Source organism: Choloepus didactylus, chromosome 3, assembly GCF_015220235.1.
Source record: "Choloepus didactylus isolate mChoDid1 chromosome 3, mChoDid1.pri, whole genome shotgun sequence".
In the NCBI taxonomy this organism is placed as follows: domain Eukaryota; kingdom Metazoa; phylum Chordata; class Mammalia; order Pilosa; family Megalonychidae; genus Choloepus; species Choloepus didactylus.
In genome coordinates, this window is record NC_051309.1 from 133782827 (window position 1) to 133803132 (window position 20306).

Consider the following 20306-nt stretch of genomic DNA (forward strand, 5'->3'; position numbering starts at 1 on the left):
ACCTGGTGGTCATCAATCTTTAGTTTCTAAACATCTATTTTTTCCCTTCCTTTGTGAAAAAATAAGTTAGTATTTTCCCATTTTTACTGCTGCTTCTTCTGTGTTCACTATTATTTTCTCAAAAAGTTGTAATAGTGCCTTAATTACTCTACAAGTTCTCCTCCTTTAAAATGTTTGTCCTAGACATTTTCACAATATTTGAGTTGGGTATTTATTTCTTCTCTTTGCCATATGTTAACTTTAGTTTTTCTAGTCTTCTCCTTATTCTTATATACGATATAAAACTTAAAAAACTTATTTATCTTTAGTTTTTGTAAAAATTCTGAACTAATTTTGGAACTAATTTTGACCAGCACTATTTTAAAATTATCTTTTCATGTGTGTCTCTTATCTTTTATATATGTTGTTTTAAAATTCAAGCCAACTGGAACAGTTAGGATTAATATCTTGTCATTCTACTTGGGTTATCTCACTTGACTAGATGGAATTAAGGGCATCTTTCTCTGAATTTTTAAATTCAGTTTATCTAAATTAAAACGATACCCAGCACTTTCTTTCTTTACTAACATGAACCCCAAGGTGACATTGTTATGCTTTCCTTGTTCTTCTTTCTATATCTTCAAGCACTTTCCCATCTTTTTCAAAATTAAGTCCAAAGTAGTAGTTCTATATGCTCTTTTTGTCTTTATGAATGATTCTTAAGAGAGACTGGCTATTTTGGTTTGTACATTAGCTCCCTTGGCCTCTTCATTTAAGCTTTACTGATCCCTTTTGTCCATCTGGGTTTAGGGTCCTGCTCTTTTCTTGTTTCCCTCACTTGGGAACCAAACTGGAAGGCCATTGGAAAGAATGGGACACAAATCTTTGAAAAATTTGAGTAGTATTCCTCTAGAAAATAGTTTAGCAAAATAACATTCAAAATGATAGTTTTGGCTCATTAAATGTTTAATAGAATATTAATTTTAAATGTTTTACATAGTATTACTGTAAATAGAAAATTATTCACAAGTATCAAAGTGTTCTATTTTATCAGCTTTTCAGAATGTTGTGTTTGTTATAAAGCAAGCTATGTCAGTATGGTTAAGATTAGGAAAATCCAGAAGTTTGTTTGCATAAGCAGTTTCTAAAATATGAAAGCCACTGATCTAAAGCAAGCTGGTGGGCATCTGATGGCCTAGAGTTGGAAGAAATATACCAGAAAAATAATCAGTCTTGGATTGCTTTTTTTTTTTATCACAGAATAGAGCTCTTTGAAACCTTAAGAGTTTCATGATTCCTTATGTTTTTGTTTTATTTGCAGGTCCTCCTCCTATCCCTGCAGAACCTGTTGTTGTTTCACCTGAACCAGCCTATGTTTCAAAAGTACATTATGGTAGGAAAGTGTTTTTGATATTATTTATATAATATAATGAAAATACCTATTAACATCTTAATCATTTAAACTTGTCACACTTCTACAAAGATAATTTCTATCTATACTGTGCTGAAAATGAGAGAAATAAGCAATAGAAAGGAAAGATTAAAGAGAGGGCTTTTTTTTTTCCCTGTAAAAAGATGGTTTATTCATTTCATATAGCTTCTTTTAGAAACTCTGTCACTTTGGTGGGTCTGCCATTAATGAATAATGAATAATGGTGGTTGGTGGTCATTTAGGGCATCCATTTCAGATAATCAGTTTCTTTCCTTTTAATGGCAATTATTTCTCACTCAAGCCCAAGAAAATTACCTCTGTAACTGAAAACAACCTCTGAAATTTACTAGTTTTGTGACCTTGAACCAGTTGCCAATTATTTTCTGTGCACTTTAATTTCCTTCTCTTAAAATGGCAATAACTGTAATTATTTCACAAGGATTATTGTGAGATTTAAATGAATTAAACATGTAAAATACTTTTATTAGTGCCTTGCACACATTAGATGCTCAGTGCATATTAACTGCTATTATTTCGTTTTTACACCTTGTAACATTCAAGATTATATGGTAGTTATGTGTACTCTTCCCATTAAATTAATAATACCCTGAAAGGCAGGTACCTTTTTTTATTCTTAATTTCTACACTGTCCACAGAGTAGGCACATTTCAGACTCCAAAGTTCAGTGTGTCTGTAGAATTAAAATGAAAAAGAATAGCCTTTCTTCCTTCTCCTTATCCAGGGCTGGAGGTTAGGATTTGAAAATAGTTTTGTGCTTCTTCAAGCTTGGTCTTAACATTGCCTTTCTGAGAAAGAAAAAGGTCTTGCACATCTTTTGCTCGTGGAGAGGAAAAGGACCAGCCCAGGGAAATTAGGCACACCCAAAGGCAAAATCCACCAAGATATATATATATATTCTAGGTTTTTACTATTATGAGTAATGTTTTTAACTTCTTGACCTAACAGCCATAAGAATTGATGAATGGAAAGGGTCGTAAGGGATCAGTCTGACAGCAGTGATCTCTTAACATGGGAAGAGACTTTTGTCTTTCCTTTCGGCTCTGTGGTAATTTTTAATGAGTATAAAATCCCAGATCAGGGATTGGCAAATAATATAGATTGTGATTAGCCTGGGAAAACACATTATAATCCATGAGAAGAAAAAATATGTGGTTAATAGTAAGTTTAAAGAAATACCAGTTTAAAGTCAGATTTGGTAGGCTCAGAAAATGGACGGCAAATATCACCCTTCAGGCTTATGGGTAGAAACAGGAGTAGATGTTATTCTTGAAGAAAAAGATTTGAAAACCACAAAAATCTCCTGAACACCTCCTGCTAGGCCTGTTAGACAAGGCAGTCACTATTTTGCAGCCTGCTAGGCTGTATGTTTCTAACCAGACCATATGGAAAGCAGGCTCTTTTCTCCTGGTTAAGACAAAATAGTCTGACCAGACCACTTCATGAAGCCTACTGTAGTTTACAATATCCCCCTTCAGCTGGAAAAAAAAAATTCTCTCTTTTTTCTCTCTTGGTCAAAAGCAATACATTCTTGTAGAAAATTTGGAGGCTAATAAAGCAAAATTTTAAAAAAATATTTCAAAAATCTCCGTCACTTTGATGATATTGGCATATTGTTTACTGTCCTTTTCCTTTGTTCTTTTACATAATTGATGTCATACTATTTTAAAACATCGAATGTTATCTGGGATGGTTAAATTCCATACAATGTAGTCTATGAGATGTATTCAATTCAGTATATATTGAACATATTTTGTGTGTATATATAATTCAACATTTATATATAGACATATTCAGTCAAAACTTTGAATTCTGCTTTTTGTTTATGTGACTATGTTACGTGTTATTAAAGCTATTCCATCATAAGATATACCAAAATTTACCATTAATCTAGTATTGGTCATTTAGGTCATTTCCAGGTTTTTACTATTATAAGTAATGTCTTTAACCTCTTTAGGGAAAAACCTTTTACCATGTTTCCTACTTTTTTGGTACAGATTCCTAGAAGATGAATTACTGTGCCGAAAAGCATATGAACATTTTTCTCCATTGTTTTATAACTTTTGATACTTATTGCTAAAATACTTTCCAGTAGAGTTTTACCACATAAAGTATTTCTGTCACCTGTGAGAAGATTACCTATTTTATTGTACGTTTTTCAGTGTTTCTTTAAAAGTCAATTAAAGATGATCTTTGCCAAGATGAGAGATTATTTTTTAAACTTGAATTTAGAAATTTCATATTAAGTTAAATATTTCTTCATGCTTTATTGTTATTTCTCAAGGAATGTATTATTCTCAGTGGCCTTTACTAGTATTCTTGTGTAATATGTTCAGGAGTTGGTGTCTAGGCCTGGTACTTCTTGGCAGTTTTACAGAACCAAAGATCAAATCTGAAGCAGCAATTTAAATCAGACATTACAGGAATAACTCTCCATTTGTATTTCTGTCTCCAAATTTCCCCCTGCTGCATTGAATCTCAATCAAATTCTTAGTTCTAGAAGCATTGAGTTTTCATGGAAAGTGAAGAACAGAATCACAAGCAGCTGAATTGAACTTAGCAAAATTTAGAGACTATTTTAAGGCTTTAAGTGAATTAGAAATGTCTGTTCATATTTTTATGGTTAATTAGCATATGCAAAGATACTTACAAGTAATATTATATTCTAAGAGTATTTCATAAATAAGGCAGCATGTCAACTTGAAGATACCAGCACATTCCATTTCACATCATTGATTAGATGATGGGCTCTGACAGAAATGTTGTCTGATTACAAAATTATCACATTATGTTCCATCCATAGCATTGCTAAATGTTTTATTCTGTTCCTTTTCAGCTAAGTGTGTACTAAATCTTAGACACTCTTCAGAAAGCCTCAAATAATCAACTTTAGTGTTGAAATAAAGGCAAAGTGACTCTCCATTAGTCCCAACCTCTCAGAGTTTCTCACCGTCTTTATTCAATGCTCAAGACAGTGGCTGCCCTTGATATAAATACCCCTTTGTATTTATATTTCTTGTCCATATTCTATTGAAGCATTAGATTTGTAAGTTTCAAAAGGGAATACTAAATACAGTGATCATATGTCCTGGTTTACACCTCTGTCCTAGCATGATTGCAACAACTCCCCTTTTTATTCTGAAAAATATCCCAATTAGGATGATAACTCATATGTTCACTTTAGTACTTTATTAGGAAGTTAATGAGGAAGTTGTATGTTCAGTTTGGAGATAGCATCTCTATTTCCTAATGGTTCAAAAAAAATACCTGAAAGGCTGATGATTCTCTTCAGTGACATGGGTTTTATAAGTTGTCATTCATACTATTGCTTTTAAAGAGAGCTCCCAGTGCTTACCTTGACTCTGAAGCTTTCCACGGGCTTTACATTAGCTTTACAACTTTTCTGAGGGCCCGATTTTCCTTATTTGCTAAATACACTCTTTTAGCTTAATAAATTTGGTGCTTGGCCGATTGATCGAATCATGCCAAGAACACCTTTTCAAAGTTTAACGTCATCAAGCAAGTAAGAATTTGCTTCCCATGCAGGTCAGCTTACACTCTTAAATAAATTCTTAAATTTTCATGATATGATTTTAAATCCATTTCTCATTGTACTCTTAGAATATTGAAACCTTGAGTTATTATGTCAATATTTCTCCGATTTTTGGCATCTATTGATAAGTTAATGGGTAAGCAGAATTTCTCAAAAAAAAATTCAATTTAAATCAACATAAATCAGTATTTTACAAGTTAATTGCATGAGAGGGATGGTATTGTTTGCTTTCCAAAACAACCATGATGGATAACTTAAGCTGTCAGTTCTGCTTATTCAGATCAAACATAAACTGCAAAATAGTTATGGAATTATTTCCCATTCAAAACTTCTTTTGTTCCACAAGTAATTAACTATATAGGACATAGTTAAATAAATGATAGTACATTAATTCTATGGAATAATATAGAAGAATGAGATAGTACTAACATGCTACCATCAAATGATGTCCAAGACCAAGTAAATGCAAAGTGTAGGTTTTAGTTTGCTCCAGTTTTTGTTTTTTAAAATATATATGTTTATTTTCATAGACTATTTAGCAAAAGATCCATATATACTGGTAATAGTAGTTGCATTTGGAGAGGGATACTGGGAGCCCCTTGCAGTGGTCCTCAGTGGGGAAAATACCAAGGAATGTATTTTGGTTGTCACAGTGACTGGGAAGGATTACTGGCATTTAGTGGAATGTTGATCACCCTTCAGTGTGTGGGACACAACAAAGACTTGTCCTGTATTCCATATGACGTTTGTCAGGCTAAACTACAAATATAAATCATTGGTACTCTAGTGCATAATACTAAAGCTCCATTTTACAAGAGGTTATCCAAAAAGCTCAATAACCTGTATTCTTTTATAATTAAATACTTTAAAATCTCAGTCATGGCATAAATTATAAATTTGCTTACATATCTCTATGATTAATGCATTCAATATAAGATATTAAAAAGCACAGTGGAAGAAAGCACAGTGTTCTCAAAGTTCATATTGCTTTTGATTCTTTTTCCTAGAAGGAAGACATATTCAGTATGCAAAGATCTCACAGATTGTTAAAGAAACATTTAATCAACTAATTTCTAGTAATTCAGAATATCTGAAATGTAGCAATTCATTGGCTGCTTTTATAATTGAAAGAGGTAAGTCCAAATATTTGGGATGTGATAGTATATAGAAAAACTATTAAATATCTTAATGATCTGAACTATACTTGCTTGACTATCTTTGCCCTGTTTGCAATGGTGTTGCGTTGATTTGAAGTGTCCTTTCCTGGTAGGTGTGGATCATTAAACACAAAGTAGAGAGAAAATATACTGACCAGGAACCATTAAAGAACTGCAGAATGGTAACAATGCCTAATATTTTAAACCATTACTCTTTCAGAACTGCTATCATCCTGAAGTCTAATCACCATGGTAATAAACATTGAGAAGGGGCCTATAAAAATGAACATCTTCATTTTCAAGAAAGAAAAAATTAAAATGCAGAAAATCATGAACCCCTGGTTTTTCTTGAGGATATTTTGATGTGATTCTTTATTTTAGCCTTTTCTTTGATGTTCTGGATTAAAGATGTTTGAGTACTTTATATTAATTTCTGAATTAAGTACTATGGATGATATAAAAACAGTTTGAAATTTTGTTTCTGTTCTGAAGGGATGTTTATGATCTAGGTGGGAGAGAAGATAAACATATTATTTGACCATCCTAGAAGATAAAAATTTAAAGTTGTTTTCTAATCCAAAAATGTGTGAGAATTTTTAAATAGGAAAGAACTGATAGAATTAGAATAATCTTTTGGAAGAGGTTAGACTTAAACTGAAACTTTAAAGGTTAATAAACTTTGGATAAATAGAGGAAAGGAAGACACTCTCAGAGGGAGACAAGCATGAGGGAAGAGAGCAGCTGTGGGAGAAACTGTTTCTGGGACAGTGAGGAAAGAAGTTTATTGCTAGGGCTAAAGAGTATGTATAGAGGAATATTAGAAAATATAAATTGGCAAAATGGTACCAGATAATGGAGTGTCTTGAAAGTCAGGCAAAAGTTAGATTTAATGAAATATGTAATAAACCATGAAAGGTTTTGAACAGGGGTTAACATTAGCATTGCCATTAGACTCAGCTTTGCTACTTGCATGATGTTGGGAAAGTTACGTACATACATACTTAAAATGTATCATCAGAAACCTCAAATGGGTACTCCTTACCCCCAGCCAGTATGTGTCTCCAATAGGATTGATTGGTCACTCACTCCCTGCAATGGCCATTTCATACTTTTCCTCTGTCGTCATTTATCCTGCAACTTCTCTTCCATCCTTGCTTTCAAGTAATGACCTTGCCTCATAATTTTTTTTTCATTAGAGAAGTTGTGGGTTTCCAGAACAATCACGCAAAAAAGACAGGATTCCCATACACCACCCCACCACCAACACCTTGCATTGTTGTGGAACATTTGTTACAATTGATGATAGCACATTTTTATAATTGTACTATTCATTAAACTCCATGATTTAATTTGGGTTTCACTGTTTGTGTAGTATATTCCATGTATTTTTTTAAATTTTTTATTTTGTTACTATATATACAATCTAACATTTCCCCTTTTAATCATACTCGGGTATATATATTTTTAATGGGATCTGTAAGAAGCTATCAAATCCAAACTCCTTTCTCTCCTCTGTCACGAAATCTACGTACTTTTCTGCATTTGTATCCATTTTCTCTACTGTTATAGCAGAAAGAAATCTCTCCTCTTATAAAAGGCTTATCCCTTCCATATTCATATCTTGATTAATTCCTTCTTTTGGTTACTCTTTTTTCCCTGCATTATCGAACTCATTAAAGAGTTGCAAGTCAAGTTATAGAGTTGAAAAAGAAGCTGCGTTTTTGACTAACGTGTTGCCCTTTATAACTCAGAGCTTATGTCACCATTCCAGAACTTACATGAATACTATGTAATTCCATTTAAGGGAAGGTTTACAAACATATGGTTCTTGAATCAAATTTACCTTTCATGGGGTCACATGTCTGTTGTGGAGAAAAATGCAGAGCCAAGCCCAATGTCACTGAATAGTATATCTTTACTTTCTTCTCTCTAGTATTCGGGAAAGCCTGGCTTACCAAACCTCTAGCCTAAAAACAAAACAAAGAAATCTTCCTTTAAACTCATGGTACCCTCCAGCTTAACTCCAAAGTCATGTGTACTTGGCTACATAGCCACCCTTCATTAAAAGGCTGTCACAATCCACTATGTCTACTCTTTATTCCTGCTTTACTTGTCTCTGCTACTCTTACCAGAGCTACTCACTGTTTTCATATTGCAAAACCCAGTAAAGGCTTTACTGTTACCTATTCACTCAACTTCCCAGAAACATTAAAGACAGTTTACCACACCTTGCTTTTTAGTGACACCAATACTTCCTGGTTTAGCTGTCCCCCACACCTCTTCCCACATCTCCTACGGGCCACTTAGTTTCCTTTGTTGGCTGCTGCTCCTTTACTCAGTCTCTAACTGTTAGTGTTTATCTGGGTTTGTTCTAGTTTCTCTTTTCTTTCTGTATGGTCTTCCCTTGGATAATATATTTCTGTGCTTTTAAAGGTTATCATATGCTCTGAGTTCCAGACTGACGTATCTACTATAATAATTTCTAATTATTGTGAGCATCCAAAAAGGAGCTTTTTGCTTTTCCCATCTAGTCCTGCTCCTCCTCTAGCTTTCTCCATCATAGTAAAGGGCATCAACCCAGTTGCTCAGACTAAAAATCTAGGAGTTATCCATTATTTCTCCCTTTCCTTAACTCCTGGCAGTTCATCTCCAAGTCTTGTTGATGATATCCCCAAAACTTATCTCAGATTTGATCATTCTTTTCCATTAACTGCCATCATTATCTCCTACCTGAACTACTATAACAGTTCTCCTAATTAGACTTCTTAACCCCTCAACATAGCATTCTCCAACAGAGAGAAGTGGTCTTAAAATGTAAATCAAAATAGTGTGTTCCCTTACCTTCGGTAGCTTCTCCATAGCTCTTATAGCTTTCTTCAGTAAAATCCAGAAACTCCTTACAATAGATTATAAGGCTTCTTTCTCTCTCTGACCTCATCTTATTTCCACTTCCTTCACCCCCTTATTGGCGCAGTCTTACTAGTCTTCTCTCTTTGCCCAGGGTCTGCACATGTTGTTTCTTTTGATTGTAATGCTGTCTTCCTCATTTCTCATGCTGAAGAATAAACTTCAGCTTCTTAGGGAGATATCTGCAACTAGTATGCATGAGGTAAATTCTTCCACATTATTCTTTACAGCAGCCCCATATTTGTTTCCTTCAAACCACTTATTAATTTGTGGTTTGTTTACTTTTTCTTCTGTCTCCTAAAAGCTTGCTGAGGGCATGTCTTGCTCACCATTTTATTCACAGCATCTTTTTCAACCTGGTACTTCATAGCATCTCAAAAGTGTTTATTGAGCTAGTCAAAGTCCTTTAGATAGTTGCAAATGTGAAACTTAACTTTGTTTGAAAGACTAGAACCTAAGATTTTTCTGATGTCATTAACACAAAAGTAAAAGACAGAATAAGAAGACATTAGAGAATATTTAGAGGTAAAAAAACAGCAGTGGGCTAGCAACTGAACTACAGAAAGGCCCCATAGTTAGGGTATGAGAGGAGAAGAGACTGCCAATTTGATTTATATATTTTCTGAACATAGAATGTAAGTAAGTGTCAAATGAGCATAGCAAAAAAAAAAAAAAAAAAAAAATGGCACAAAGCTGCTGCTGGAAAAAGCATATGGTTCTTGTTTCTTCAGAAAAGCAGTTTCAGTCGAGCGGAGGAAGAAACTAATTTGGTTTATAGAGCATTCAAGTAGATTGAAAAAAATGGAGGCATATATAGACAGTTTGTTCAAGACAGAAGTAATGGCAAATAAAGTCTCTTAGCAAGTCACATATATCTAGATATAGAAGAAATAGAAGTGTAATATATGAAAGCCAAGGATATTTTGTAGAATCTATGGTAAAAATTTAGGTGAAGTATCATAAGACATTTGCTTTGTTAATTGAGATATTACTGAAGTGCTTTAAATATTTTTGGTTCTTAGTAGACTCTAAAACTCTTATTTGAAATCATAGAAACTAACTTTAAAATGGTGGGATAGGAAGAAGAAGGAGGTCAAACTGACTTACTTCTGTTTACCTTTGTCTTTCAGCTGGACAGCATGAAGTTGTGGCCATAGGCACAGGTGAATACAATTACAGCCAGTGCATTAAGCCAAATGGAAGAGTGCTGCACGACACTCATGCTGTTGTTACAGCAAGAAGGTCTCTCCTTAGGTAAGGGAAGAAGTATATTTACATGTCATCAAATATTAATGCTCTTGTCCAAAGTAACCACATACAAATATCTTTATTTACAAACAGAAATTTATTAATCATTTAGTCAGAAATGTTGTGTTGTTTTACTCTTCCAAGTCCTCTGATCATTTCCATTGCACTTTTGGAAACCTAATCATAGTAGCTACGATAAAATGTCCAGTCTGTGGACTTTAGTGTCTTCCATTCTTAATATTAAGACCTTGAGACCTCATTTAAGAGTCTAGAATCTTTTTTTTAAGGTAACAATACCATCTTTATTACTGAATAAAGTAATTGTAGAGTATAACTTTAGATCTGGACCAAGTAGGCTTGGTAAGGGTTCAACTCTGAATTAGGCATACTTATCCAAAGTCAGCACTAGAGACTGACAAGTTTTCACTCACAAGGTCCGTGCAAAATTTACCAGAGTATGGATAAGGTGTTCTTCAGACTGGCAGATTTCAGCAAGAGATCTTATCAAGGGGCTCACATGAACACACCTAGTCTCTTTTTCCAAACTCATCAGAAGTGGGAGGAAGGCCAAGAATATTTGTCTTTGAGAGTTTTTTTCACATGAACACATGTGAAGTGGGAAATAAGTGTTACTTCCCATAATATCCCCCAGTTTTCTGTTCCCTTAAGCATTGAGCTTTTTAAAAACATTTTATTATGGAAATTTTCAAGCATACACAGAAGAAATGAGAATACGATAATGAAGCCCATCACCCAGCTTCAACAATCAGCTTTCTGTGGTTCTTGTTTAATCCATGCATCCTTTTTGTGGTGGTTGTTTTCTTTGCTGGAATATTGAAAAATAAACTTAGACGTATGAAATAGTCAGTATGTATCTTTAATAATAAGGAAAGGATCCTGTAATCTTAAAAGTTATTGGAAAAGTCCAGGAAGGTAATGCAACTCAGTGTCTCCCCCACCCCACCCCCCACCTTGTACTTAATGAATCATTTGGATCTCTTTAAAGCTACCTCTTTTTGCTTCTTCCCATACTTGGCACTGTTCTACACTGATGCTTCTTATTTTTGTTGCATATTTCTGATGATAGCATTTAAGGTACTGCATCTTAAAATCATAGTTTTCTTAGTAAGCAGTTAGTATGCATACCCTGCTATGATTAGTTTTAGTCTTTTACAAGATCTGCTTCTCTTAAGACCACATAATTGGGTTTTTCTCTTCAAAACCATTAAGGAACAAGAACCACAGTTTTTATTGTTTGTTTGGTTAGTTTTGACACGGGAGAGGGGTAGAAGCAAGGCAAAAGAAGTTGGCTCTTCTACTGGGGAGGCTGAATGCATAACTGCATTTGCAGGATATGATGATAGTTGAGTACTCAAATGTGAAATGGGTGTGGAGAGGTAGTCAAGGAATGGCATTTTAAAGCAGGTCAGAAAACAGACTGGGCTTCAGTTGGGGGCTTCTTCAGGGATTTAATTTTTCATTTAAGATTTCATTAGACTATTTTAGGAGTTCTTACCAATACAAAAAGTTTTGACATACAGGGACATTGCTCATGACCCATATGACACAGTGCTCATTAGGATACATCATTTATAAATTTTATCACTGGAAAAATTTGTAACTCTTAATCGTTTTAGGTACTTTTATAGACAACTTCTACTCTTCTACAGCAAAAATCCTGCTATGATGGAAAGATCAATATTTTGTACAGAACCAGCTTCTAATCTACTAACTCTCAAACAGAATATCAACATTTATCTCTATATGAACCAGTTGCCTAAAGGATCGGCCCAGATTAAGTCACAATTGTAAGTATGGAAGTAATTTTAAAAGCAACTAGGTTGGCTATGCCATATATTCTGAATCCCTACAAAAAATAGGAAAAGTAAGTTCATAAATAACCATATTCTTCCTCTAGCCTTGAGTTGTTATTTGTAGACTGCAGCAACCCTCAAATCACTTCCTCTTCCCATCCACCCAACCTGGTCTATTACTACTACTTAAAAATTCCATGCACATCACCATTTTCTTTTCTATGTTATTGGAAATCATGTACTCCTTCCTGCTTTTAAGATTTCATAAACATTAGGACAGTATGGATTTATACACTATTCATATATAAAAACCACAGTTAAAATAGCAGTTCTGGTTTTCTGGGCACACTATGGGCAAAATATTATCTTGATGAATGGGTTAGCATGAGGTAGCATGAAATTTAAATAACATAGATAAGCAGAAAAAGGAAAGTGAAATTCACCTCAAGTCCATCCATCCAAAGATAGCCACAGTTAATATTGTGGCAAACATCCTTCCAGTAATCCCTTTGAAACAAGAACAATGAGTGTTCCCTGGAGAGAAACCTCAAGAAAAATAATTTCATATTTTATTGTTTAACATATTTTATTGGGGACAGTTCTTGAATAAAAGCTGTCAGTTTTGGTTTTTTCATTTCCTTCATTTTGTATTTCTTTAAAATTTTCATTCGGAGGAAATAACTCACAAATTATGGTGGGGACAGGATTATTTTTTTATTTGATTGTAATGGACATCGAGTATGGTGTTAATATGAAAATTATCTGTGCTGGTAAAGCTATATTATGGTTAATTTCTCTCTGTTATTAATCTTCTGGAACCAAGTCATTCCATTCCTACCTTGCTTTGTGTTTGCATCTGTTTTTGGAATTAAGTGTGTACTAGAAAGTTAAATATTTTAGAGTACAATTCTTAATACATGTAGATTTTACTCGATAATTTTGTTTTTTAAAGGAAGAAAATTATTTTCTTTCTCTAGACGTCTTAATCCACATTCTATATCTGCATTTGAAGCTAATGAAGAACTTAGTCTCCATGTGGCTGTTGAAGGCAAAATTTATCTGACTGTTCACTGCCCTGCTGATGTTGTTAATAGAATAAGCAGTATGTCATCAAGTGACAAATTGACAAGATGGGAGGTGCTTGGTGTACAGGGTGCATTACTGAGTCATTTTATACAGCCAGTTTATATCAGCAGTATGCTTGTTGGTGAGTGGAATTTTCTGTACCTCCTGGCTTCTTTTCACTAAATAAATTCACTGTTTTATTTACCAGTATAAAATCAGCTTTTGCATTCATGAAGCTTTAAGATCAAAACACAGATCCACTGTTTTGTTGGGAATGTTCATTTCATGACAACTTGTAGTCAAACTTGGTATAATATTTTTGTGATCTTTCCAAGAAGACAAACAAGAATTAATATTTAAATTAGCCAACTATGTGCATTCCATCTAACTTAAGCTTTAGTTTGCATAATATTCCATTGTTTCCCCTTTATTTTGGGAAAAGATGCTTCCTTGAACTTCTCAAATCTGAAAATTTGTCTGTATAGTCCTTCTTAAGTGCCCATTTTGGGTCTTTCTTACCCTTTTTCCTTTTTTGTACATTTGGATATGATCTAGATCCTTTTAATTTGTCAAGTGAGTAGGAAGTAACTAGAACACAAGGTAAATGTAGATTGGTAGTTTACTTCTTTCTTTGAGAGCATTACATAATGCTGGATTGGTATTTCAATATTTTCTCATTGAGAAACTGTTTGGGGCTAATTTCTATATCTTTCACAAAGCCTGGTGTTTCAAATCTTCAGTTACCATTACAAAACTATTTAAAACTATTATTACTCTACTCTTCTTTTATTTGCTGTTTGTTTTTAGTACCAGTTGCATGTGTAAGCTTTAGGTCCTTATCTAGGCAATATTTATTTTAGGTTGTACTACTTCTGTTATTTTTTTCTTTTTTGTTTTTTGTTTTGTTTCTGTATATTTTGTTACCATTTCTTTAGGAATTTCTCTTTTAGGTGATTATTTTTCTATTCCATATGCATACAAGATTTTGTATTTTCTTGCCATTTTTGGCTTTTAAATCAATTATAAAAAAGGAAATGGTTACTATTTGTTTATTTTTTTTAATATTAAGCTTATTTTATTTGAATAGGAAATGCATTACCTGGTTCAGAATCAAAAGATTAAAAAGAATATTCAGTGAAAAGTCTCCTTCCAATCCTAACATCCTAGGCACCCATTTTAGCTTTGTAGAAGTATCCAGTGTTACCAGAGTCCCATTTTTCTTTCCAGAGATAATGTTTATAAAAGTCAGTGCATACGTTCTTTTTTTAAAAAACAACATATGGATTATACAATTCATAGTTCCCTGCATATTGCTTTTTTTCATTATAATATATCTTGGAAGTCTTTCCATGTAAGTATATAAAGAATTTCCTCATTATTCTTAATGGCTGTATTGTATTTCTTTGTATGAATGTAACATATTTTATTTAAATATTTCAAGGTTAATGGACTTGTAGATGGTTTATAATGTTTTGCAGCTACCATAATGCTATAGTGAATGATCTTTTACATTTGTTATTTACATACATAGAAGAATATCTATAATATGCATTCCTGTAAGTGGAAGTGAAGGTCAAAGATGTGTGCATTTGCAATTTTGAAATATAAAATTGCCCTTCAACTCACATTCCCAATAGCATTATACGAGAGTTCATGCCTGTTGTCCTGCACCTTCAAAATTTGTTATTTCTAACTGTACTTTTTCCAAAGTTGTATCCTGGGATATGAGGAATCACTGTTTCAGACAGTGACTTAGGTTTAATTTGGTTAATAAAGTTTTTCTTTGCCATGTTTTCTTTTAGTCAGTTCAAGTACATTTTCAGACACTGAAAATTTTTGAGTCTCTTTTAGGAAAGGCTTTTTTTCTTTGCTTGTTCTTAATAAATGTCTGTGAAGGATGAACTATCTTACATAACCTAAACAGAGTTTAGTGTGTTTAAGTTGTTAAAAATTCAGATTCCTGGACCTCTTAATATCTCTACTGTATGTCTGGAGGTGAGGCCCAAGAATGTTCATTTTAAAAAAGCACCACCAGGTGATTCTGGTACAGATGGTCTTTGAGTCAGCATGTTTTGTTTTTGAAGGTGCATTTATTTATGTATTTAGTTAGTTAGTTTAAAACTAATTCTGCTGTGTGGGACACTTGAAAAATAAATAGTATCTGTTCTTAACCGTGGCTGCAATTTCTTCTCTCCAGGGAAGCTTTTAAAAAATATACTGGGAGTAGCATTGTATTAAGATCCCAACCCTAGTGATTGTGATGTACATCCAGGGTTGATAAGTACTGCTCTTTGATAATCTTTATATTCCTTTTTCATTAGGTATTTGTCCTTCACTTTGTCAGGTGCTGTGCACTATTACACAGCTCAGGGGGGACATCATTCAAATAAAACGCAGAGTGAGCATTAGAACTACAAAGACAAAGTGTCTCCTTTGTGTCATCTTCTTCTACCCAGACTAATTTTCCTGTAACATCAGTTGTTATTCATAGGAACATACTTTGTTTCCCCCAGGTGTTCTGTAGTATATGGATGATGGTGTTAAAATTTAATGTCACACTAAATATGATGGTCCATATGTAATATAGTCAATGCATAATTCTTTAACAGTGTTGTTGTCTTTGATCTAGTCACTGTGTTTCTATTAATGCAGCTTCAGTTTCTATTGGCTTCTTTCAGCAATCATTTTTTATTAACTTTTATTGAACTTATGGTAGAATAAGCTTCTGAGATTTTTACTATATGAATTGTTGTTAGGTCAGGTCTCCTACATTCTTTGATTAGATTTAGCCTTTAACTTTTACCTCTGAGTTTTATGTCATCATTTTAAATCTTTTTGAATGAATCAAATCAAAAATTCCAAATTATATGACATAATTTTAGGGGTATATTTTTCCAGGACCAAGAATTAGCCTTGAGATATAACCAAAATCACATATACTTTATATATAGAGAGAGAGAGAGAGGAAAAAAGGACATTTCTCATAGAATATTAGTAAACCTCATTTTTTCTATTCAATTAGCTTTTACACCATTAAAACATGTAGGTGAAACTACTTGATGTTTAAGGAATCTTATGAGGAATTTGACCTGTAGATTTTATTTTTTCTTTTCCAAATGTGTCATACTTTCTTAGGCCCAACCAGTGTCATTATCCCATTATCATTTGTTGTTAATATATTACATTCAGTTTTTTAAAACTTTTAATTTTGAAATACTTTTGTAATTTCGGGGAAGTTGCAAAAATAATACAAGTCTAATGCAGAGAAATCCAACATTTCCTTACACACTGAATAGCCAGATTCAACAAATTTTATATTTTGTCACATTGACATATCATTCCATTTATCCATCTATCTGTCTATCTTTTTATCAGTCCATTTTCTGAACGCTTGAGTGAAGATTGTATACATCATGCTCCTTGAATACTTTTAATACTGCCATGTACCTTTCCTAAAAACAAGGGTATCACTTATATAACCACTTTAACTGAAGTTATCAAGAAATTTAACATTGATATGAAACTTGCAGTCTATATTCCATTTTTTTGTCCCAATATTATAATTTTGAGCCTTTTGTCCTTTATTGTTAGATCCCATCCAAGATCATGTTTTATGTTTGTCATTGTCTCTTTCATTGCTCTTTTTCTTCTTAACTGTGAGTACAATGTATATAACATAAACTTTGCCATCTCAACCACTCCCAAGCATACAACTCAGTGGGGTTAATCACATTCACAATACTGTGGCACCCTCACCACCTTCCCTTACTAAAACTTTCCCATCTCCCCAAAAAGAAAGCCTATATCCATTATGCATTAACTCCCCATTTTCCCTGCCCATTCAGTGCCCCTGTACTCTAAATGCTGTTTCTTTGAGCTTGCATATTCTGTGATATTTTCTTTGTAGTTACCATGGGGCTTAAATTTAACATCGTAAACCTATAACAATCTCATTTGCATTGATAACAACTTAACTTCAATAGTATATACAGAATTATTATACTCCTCTATCCCCCACCTTTATGTAGTTCATATCACAAATTATGTGTTTATACCCTATGAGTCCCAAACCACTGATTTATCATTACATTTTTTAAATACAGTTTTATTGAGATACATTCACATACCAGATAATCATCAAAAGTATACAACCAGTAGTACACAGTATCATCATATTGTTTTGCATTCAACACCACAATTTTTGAACATTTTCATTACTCCAAAAAAAGATAAAATAATAAAAATAAAAAACAACACCCAAAACATCCCATACCCCTTATCACCCCATTTATTTATATATTTTAAGTCTTTATTTCCTTACTCGTCTATCCATACACTGAATAAAAGGAGTGTCAGCCACAAGGTTTTCACAATTACACAGTCACACCATAAAAGCTATATAGTTACACAGTCATCTTCAAGAATCAAGGCTACTAGATTACACTTCAACAGTTTCAGGTATTTCCTTCTAGCTAGTCTCATACATTAAAAACAAAAACTGGGTATCTATATAATGCATAAGAATAACCTCCAGAATGACCTCTTGACTCTATGTGAAATCTCTAAGCCACTGAAAGTTTATTTTGTTTCATTTCTCTTCCCCGTTTTGGTCCAGCAAGACTTCCTCAATCCCACGATGCTGATGCTGGGGCCAGGTTCATCCCAGGAGTCATGTCCCACATTGCCAAGGAGATTTACTCCCCTGGGGGTCGTGTCCCGTGTAGTGGGGAGAGAAGTGAGTTTGCCTGCCGAGTTGGCTGAGAGAGAGAGGCTACATCTGAGTAACAAAAGAGGTTCTCCGAGGGTAACTCTTAGGCATTATAAGTAGGCTTAGCTTCTCCTTTGCAAGAATACATTTAATAGGGGCAAGCCCCAAGATCAAGTGCTTGGCCTATTAAATTGGTGGTCCACAATACTTGAGAGAATATCAGGAATTCCCCAGGTGGGGAGGTTTAATATTTTCATATTTTCCCCCAGTACCTTAAGGGGGATTTGCAAATACTTTTTTATTCTCTGCCCGAATTATTCTGGGATGTATCAGGGTATCACCTGACATGTACAAACCAACAAGATCCCACTCCCTATTCAAGTTCCCAAATAATTATGCTGTTCGAATAAACTGACCATACAAATTAAATTAGATAGTGTGCACAGAAACTATAAATTATGAACATCTCTTCCTTTGGTCTCACAGAGAAATACAGATTTTAAAACACAGTCAATATTGTCTTTTACCCTTTAGTCCAATTTGCCTTAGTTCTACCCAGATCAGCTTCATTCATATTTCTAATTGAAGTCTGATCTCTTTTTCAGCTTTTTTAACCATTGCTACATGGGGTAGTGTTGCCTTCATAGCTGCAGAACTCAAGCTCTGAGTCTCAGGTGTTACACAGATACTCAAAGTTCTAGGGAACGGCCAAGTTTTACATAAAGTGCTCAGCTTCTCAGGATTTTGAAATAACTTCTACAACTCAGGAATAGATGTGACTGCTGTAAGAGTTTACAATCTAGGAACCTTTACAATAAGCCTCTCCCTAATCACCTATTGTCTTGAATTCAATTCTCATAGTTTTCCCATTATATTTAGTCCATATTAGTGAGGCATTATATTATTTTTTGTTTCCTTTCTGGCTTATTTCACTCAACATACTGTCCTCAAGATTCTTTCACCTAGTTCCATGCCTCACGACTTCATTACTTCTTGTAGTCACTTAATATTCCATTGTATGTATACACCACAGTTTGCCCTTCAGTTCATCAGTCGATGTACCCTTAGGCCACCTCCACACATTGACAATTGTGAATACTGCTGCCACAAACACCAGTGTGTAAATGTCCATTCTTGTCCCTGCTTTTAGTTCTTCCAACTATGTACCTAATAACTGGGTTGCAGGATCATACGGCAACTCTGTACTTATCCTACTCTGGAACCACCACACTGCCTTCTAGATGGTGGGCATTTTACTTCCTACCAACAATGAATAGGTACATCCCTCTCTCCACATTTTCTCCAGCAGTTTATCTTTCTGTTGTTTTTTTTTTTTAACAGTTTTATTCACATACCATACAATCCATCCTATGTAAATAATCAGTGGTTCCTGGTATAATCACACATTGTTATGCATTCACCACCACAGTCTATATGAGGACATTTCCACTTCTTCTGCAAAGAAAGAAGAGGAAAAAAAATGCAGAATAAAAAATAAAAAGAAATAACAACAATATCACCAAGAATCCCACACCCCTTTCTTACATCCCCCTGTTACTGATATTTAGCTTTTGTATACTGCCTTTGTTACATTTCATGGCGGCATATTACAATGTTACCATTATCTATAGAATAATTTACTTTGTATTTTTCCATATACCATCCATTTTCAACACCTTGCAGTGTTGACAGTCATTCTTCATGTAAAAACATTCTTACATTTGTACATTTAGTCATCATCATTGTCCATGCTAGGTTTCTCTATTCAGGCTATTCAGGGCACCCTGTCCTTCCAAATAAATTTAGTTATTGGTTTTTCTATTGCTGCAAAGTAAGTTGTTGGGATTTTAATTGGTATTGTATTGAATCTATAAATCATTTGGGGTAAAATTGACATCTTTACTATATTCAGTCTTCCAATCCATGAACATAGTATATCCTTCCATTTATTTAGGTCTTCTTCGATTTCTTTTAGCAATTTTTTTATTGTTTTCTATGTGTAGGTCCTTTGTGGCCTTGGTTAAATTTATTCCTAAATATTTGATCCCTTGGTTGCTATTATAAATGGAATTTTTTCTTGATTTTCTCCTCAGATTTATCATCACTAGTGTATACAAACACTACTGATTTTTACATGTTGATCCTGTACCCTGCCACTTTTCTGTACTCATTTATTAACTCTAGTAGCTTTGCTATAGATTTTGGGGGGATTTTCTACATATAGTATCATGTCATCTGCTGCAAAACAGTGAAAGTTTTACTTCTTCCTTTCCAATTTGGACACCCTTTCTTTTTCTTGCCTAATTGCTCTAGGTAGAACTTCTAGCACAATGTTGAATAATAGTGGTGACAGTGGGCATCCGTGTCTTGTTCCTGATCTTAGAGGGAAAGCTTTCACTCTTTCCCCATTGACTATAGTGTTAGC

At 33.9% G+C, this 20306-nt stretch overlaps 1 protein-coding gene across 1 annotated transcript in view; it reads left to right on the forward strand.

Moving 5' to 3' along the window:
* ADAD1 (adenosine deaminase domain containing 1) overlaps positions 1-20306 on the forward strand; it is a 60454-nt gene that overhangs the window by 19279 nt on the left and 20869 nt on the right. The window contains exons 6-10 of the mRNA XM_037829051.1: positions 1301-1372; positions 5990-6115; positions 10177-10300; positions 11932-12102; positions 13086-13315. Coding sequence (XP_037684979.1) covers positions 1301-1372; positions 5990-6115; positions 10177-10300; positions 11932-12102; positions 13086-13315 — 723 coding nt within the window. The remainder of the gene's footprint in view (positions 1-1300; positions 1373-5989; positions 6116-10176; positions 10301-11931; positions 12103-13085; positions 13316-20306) is intronic.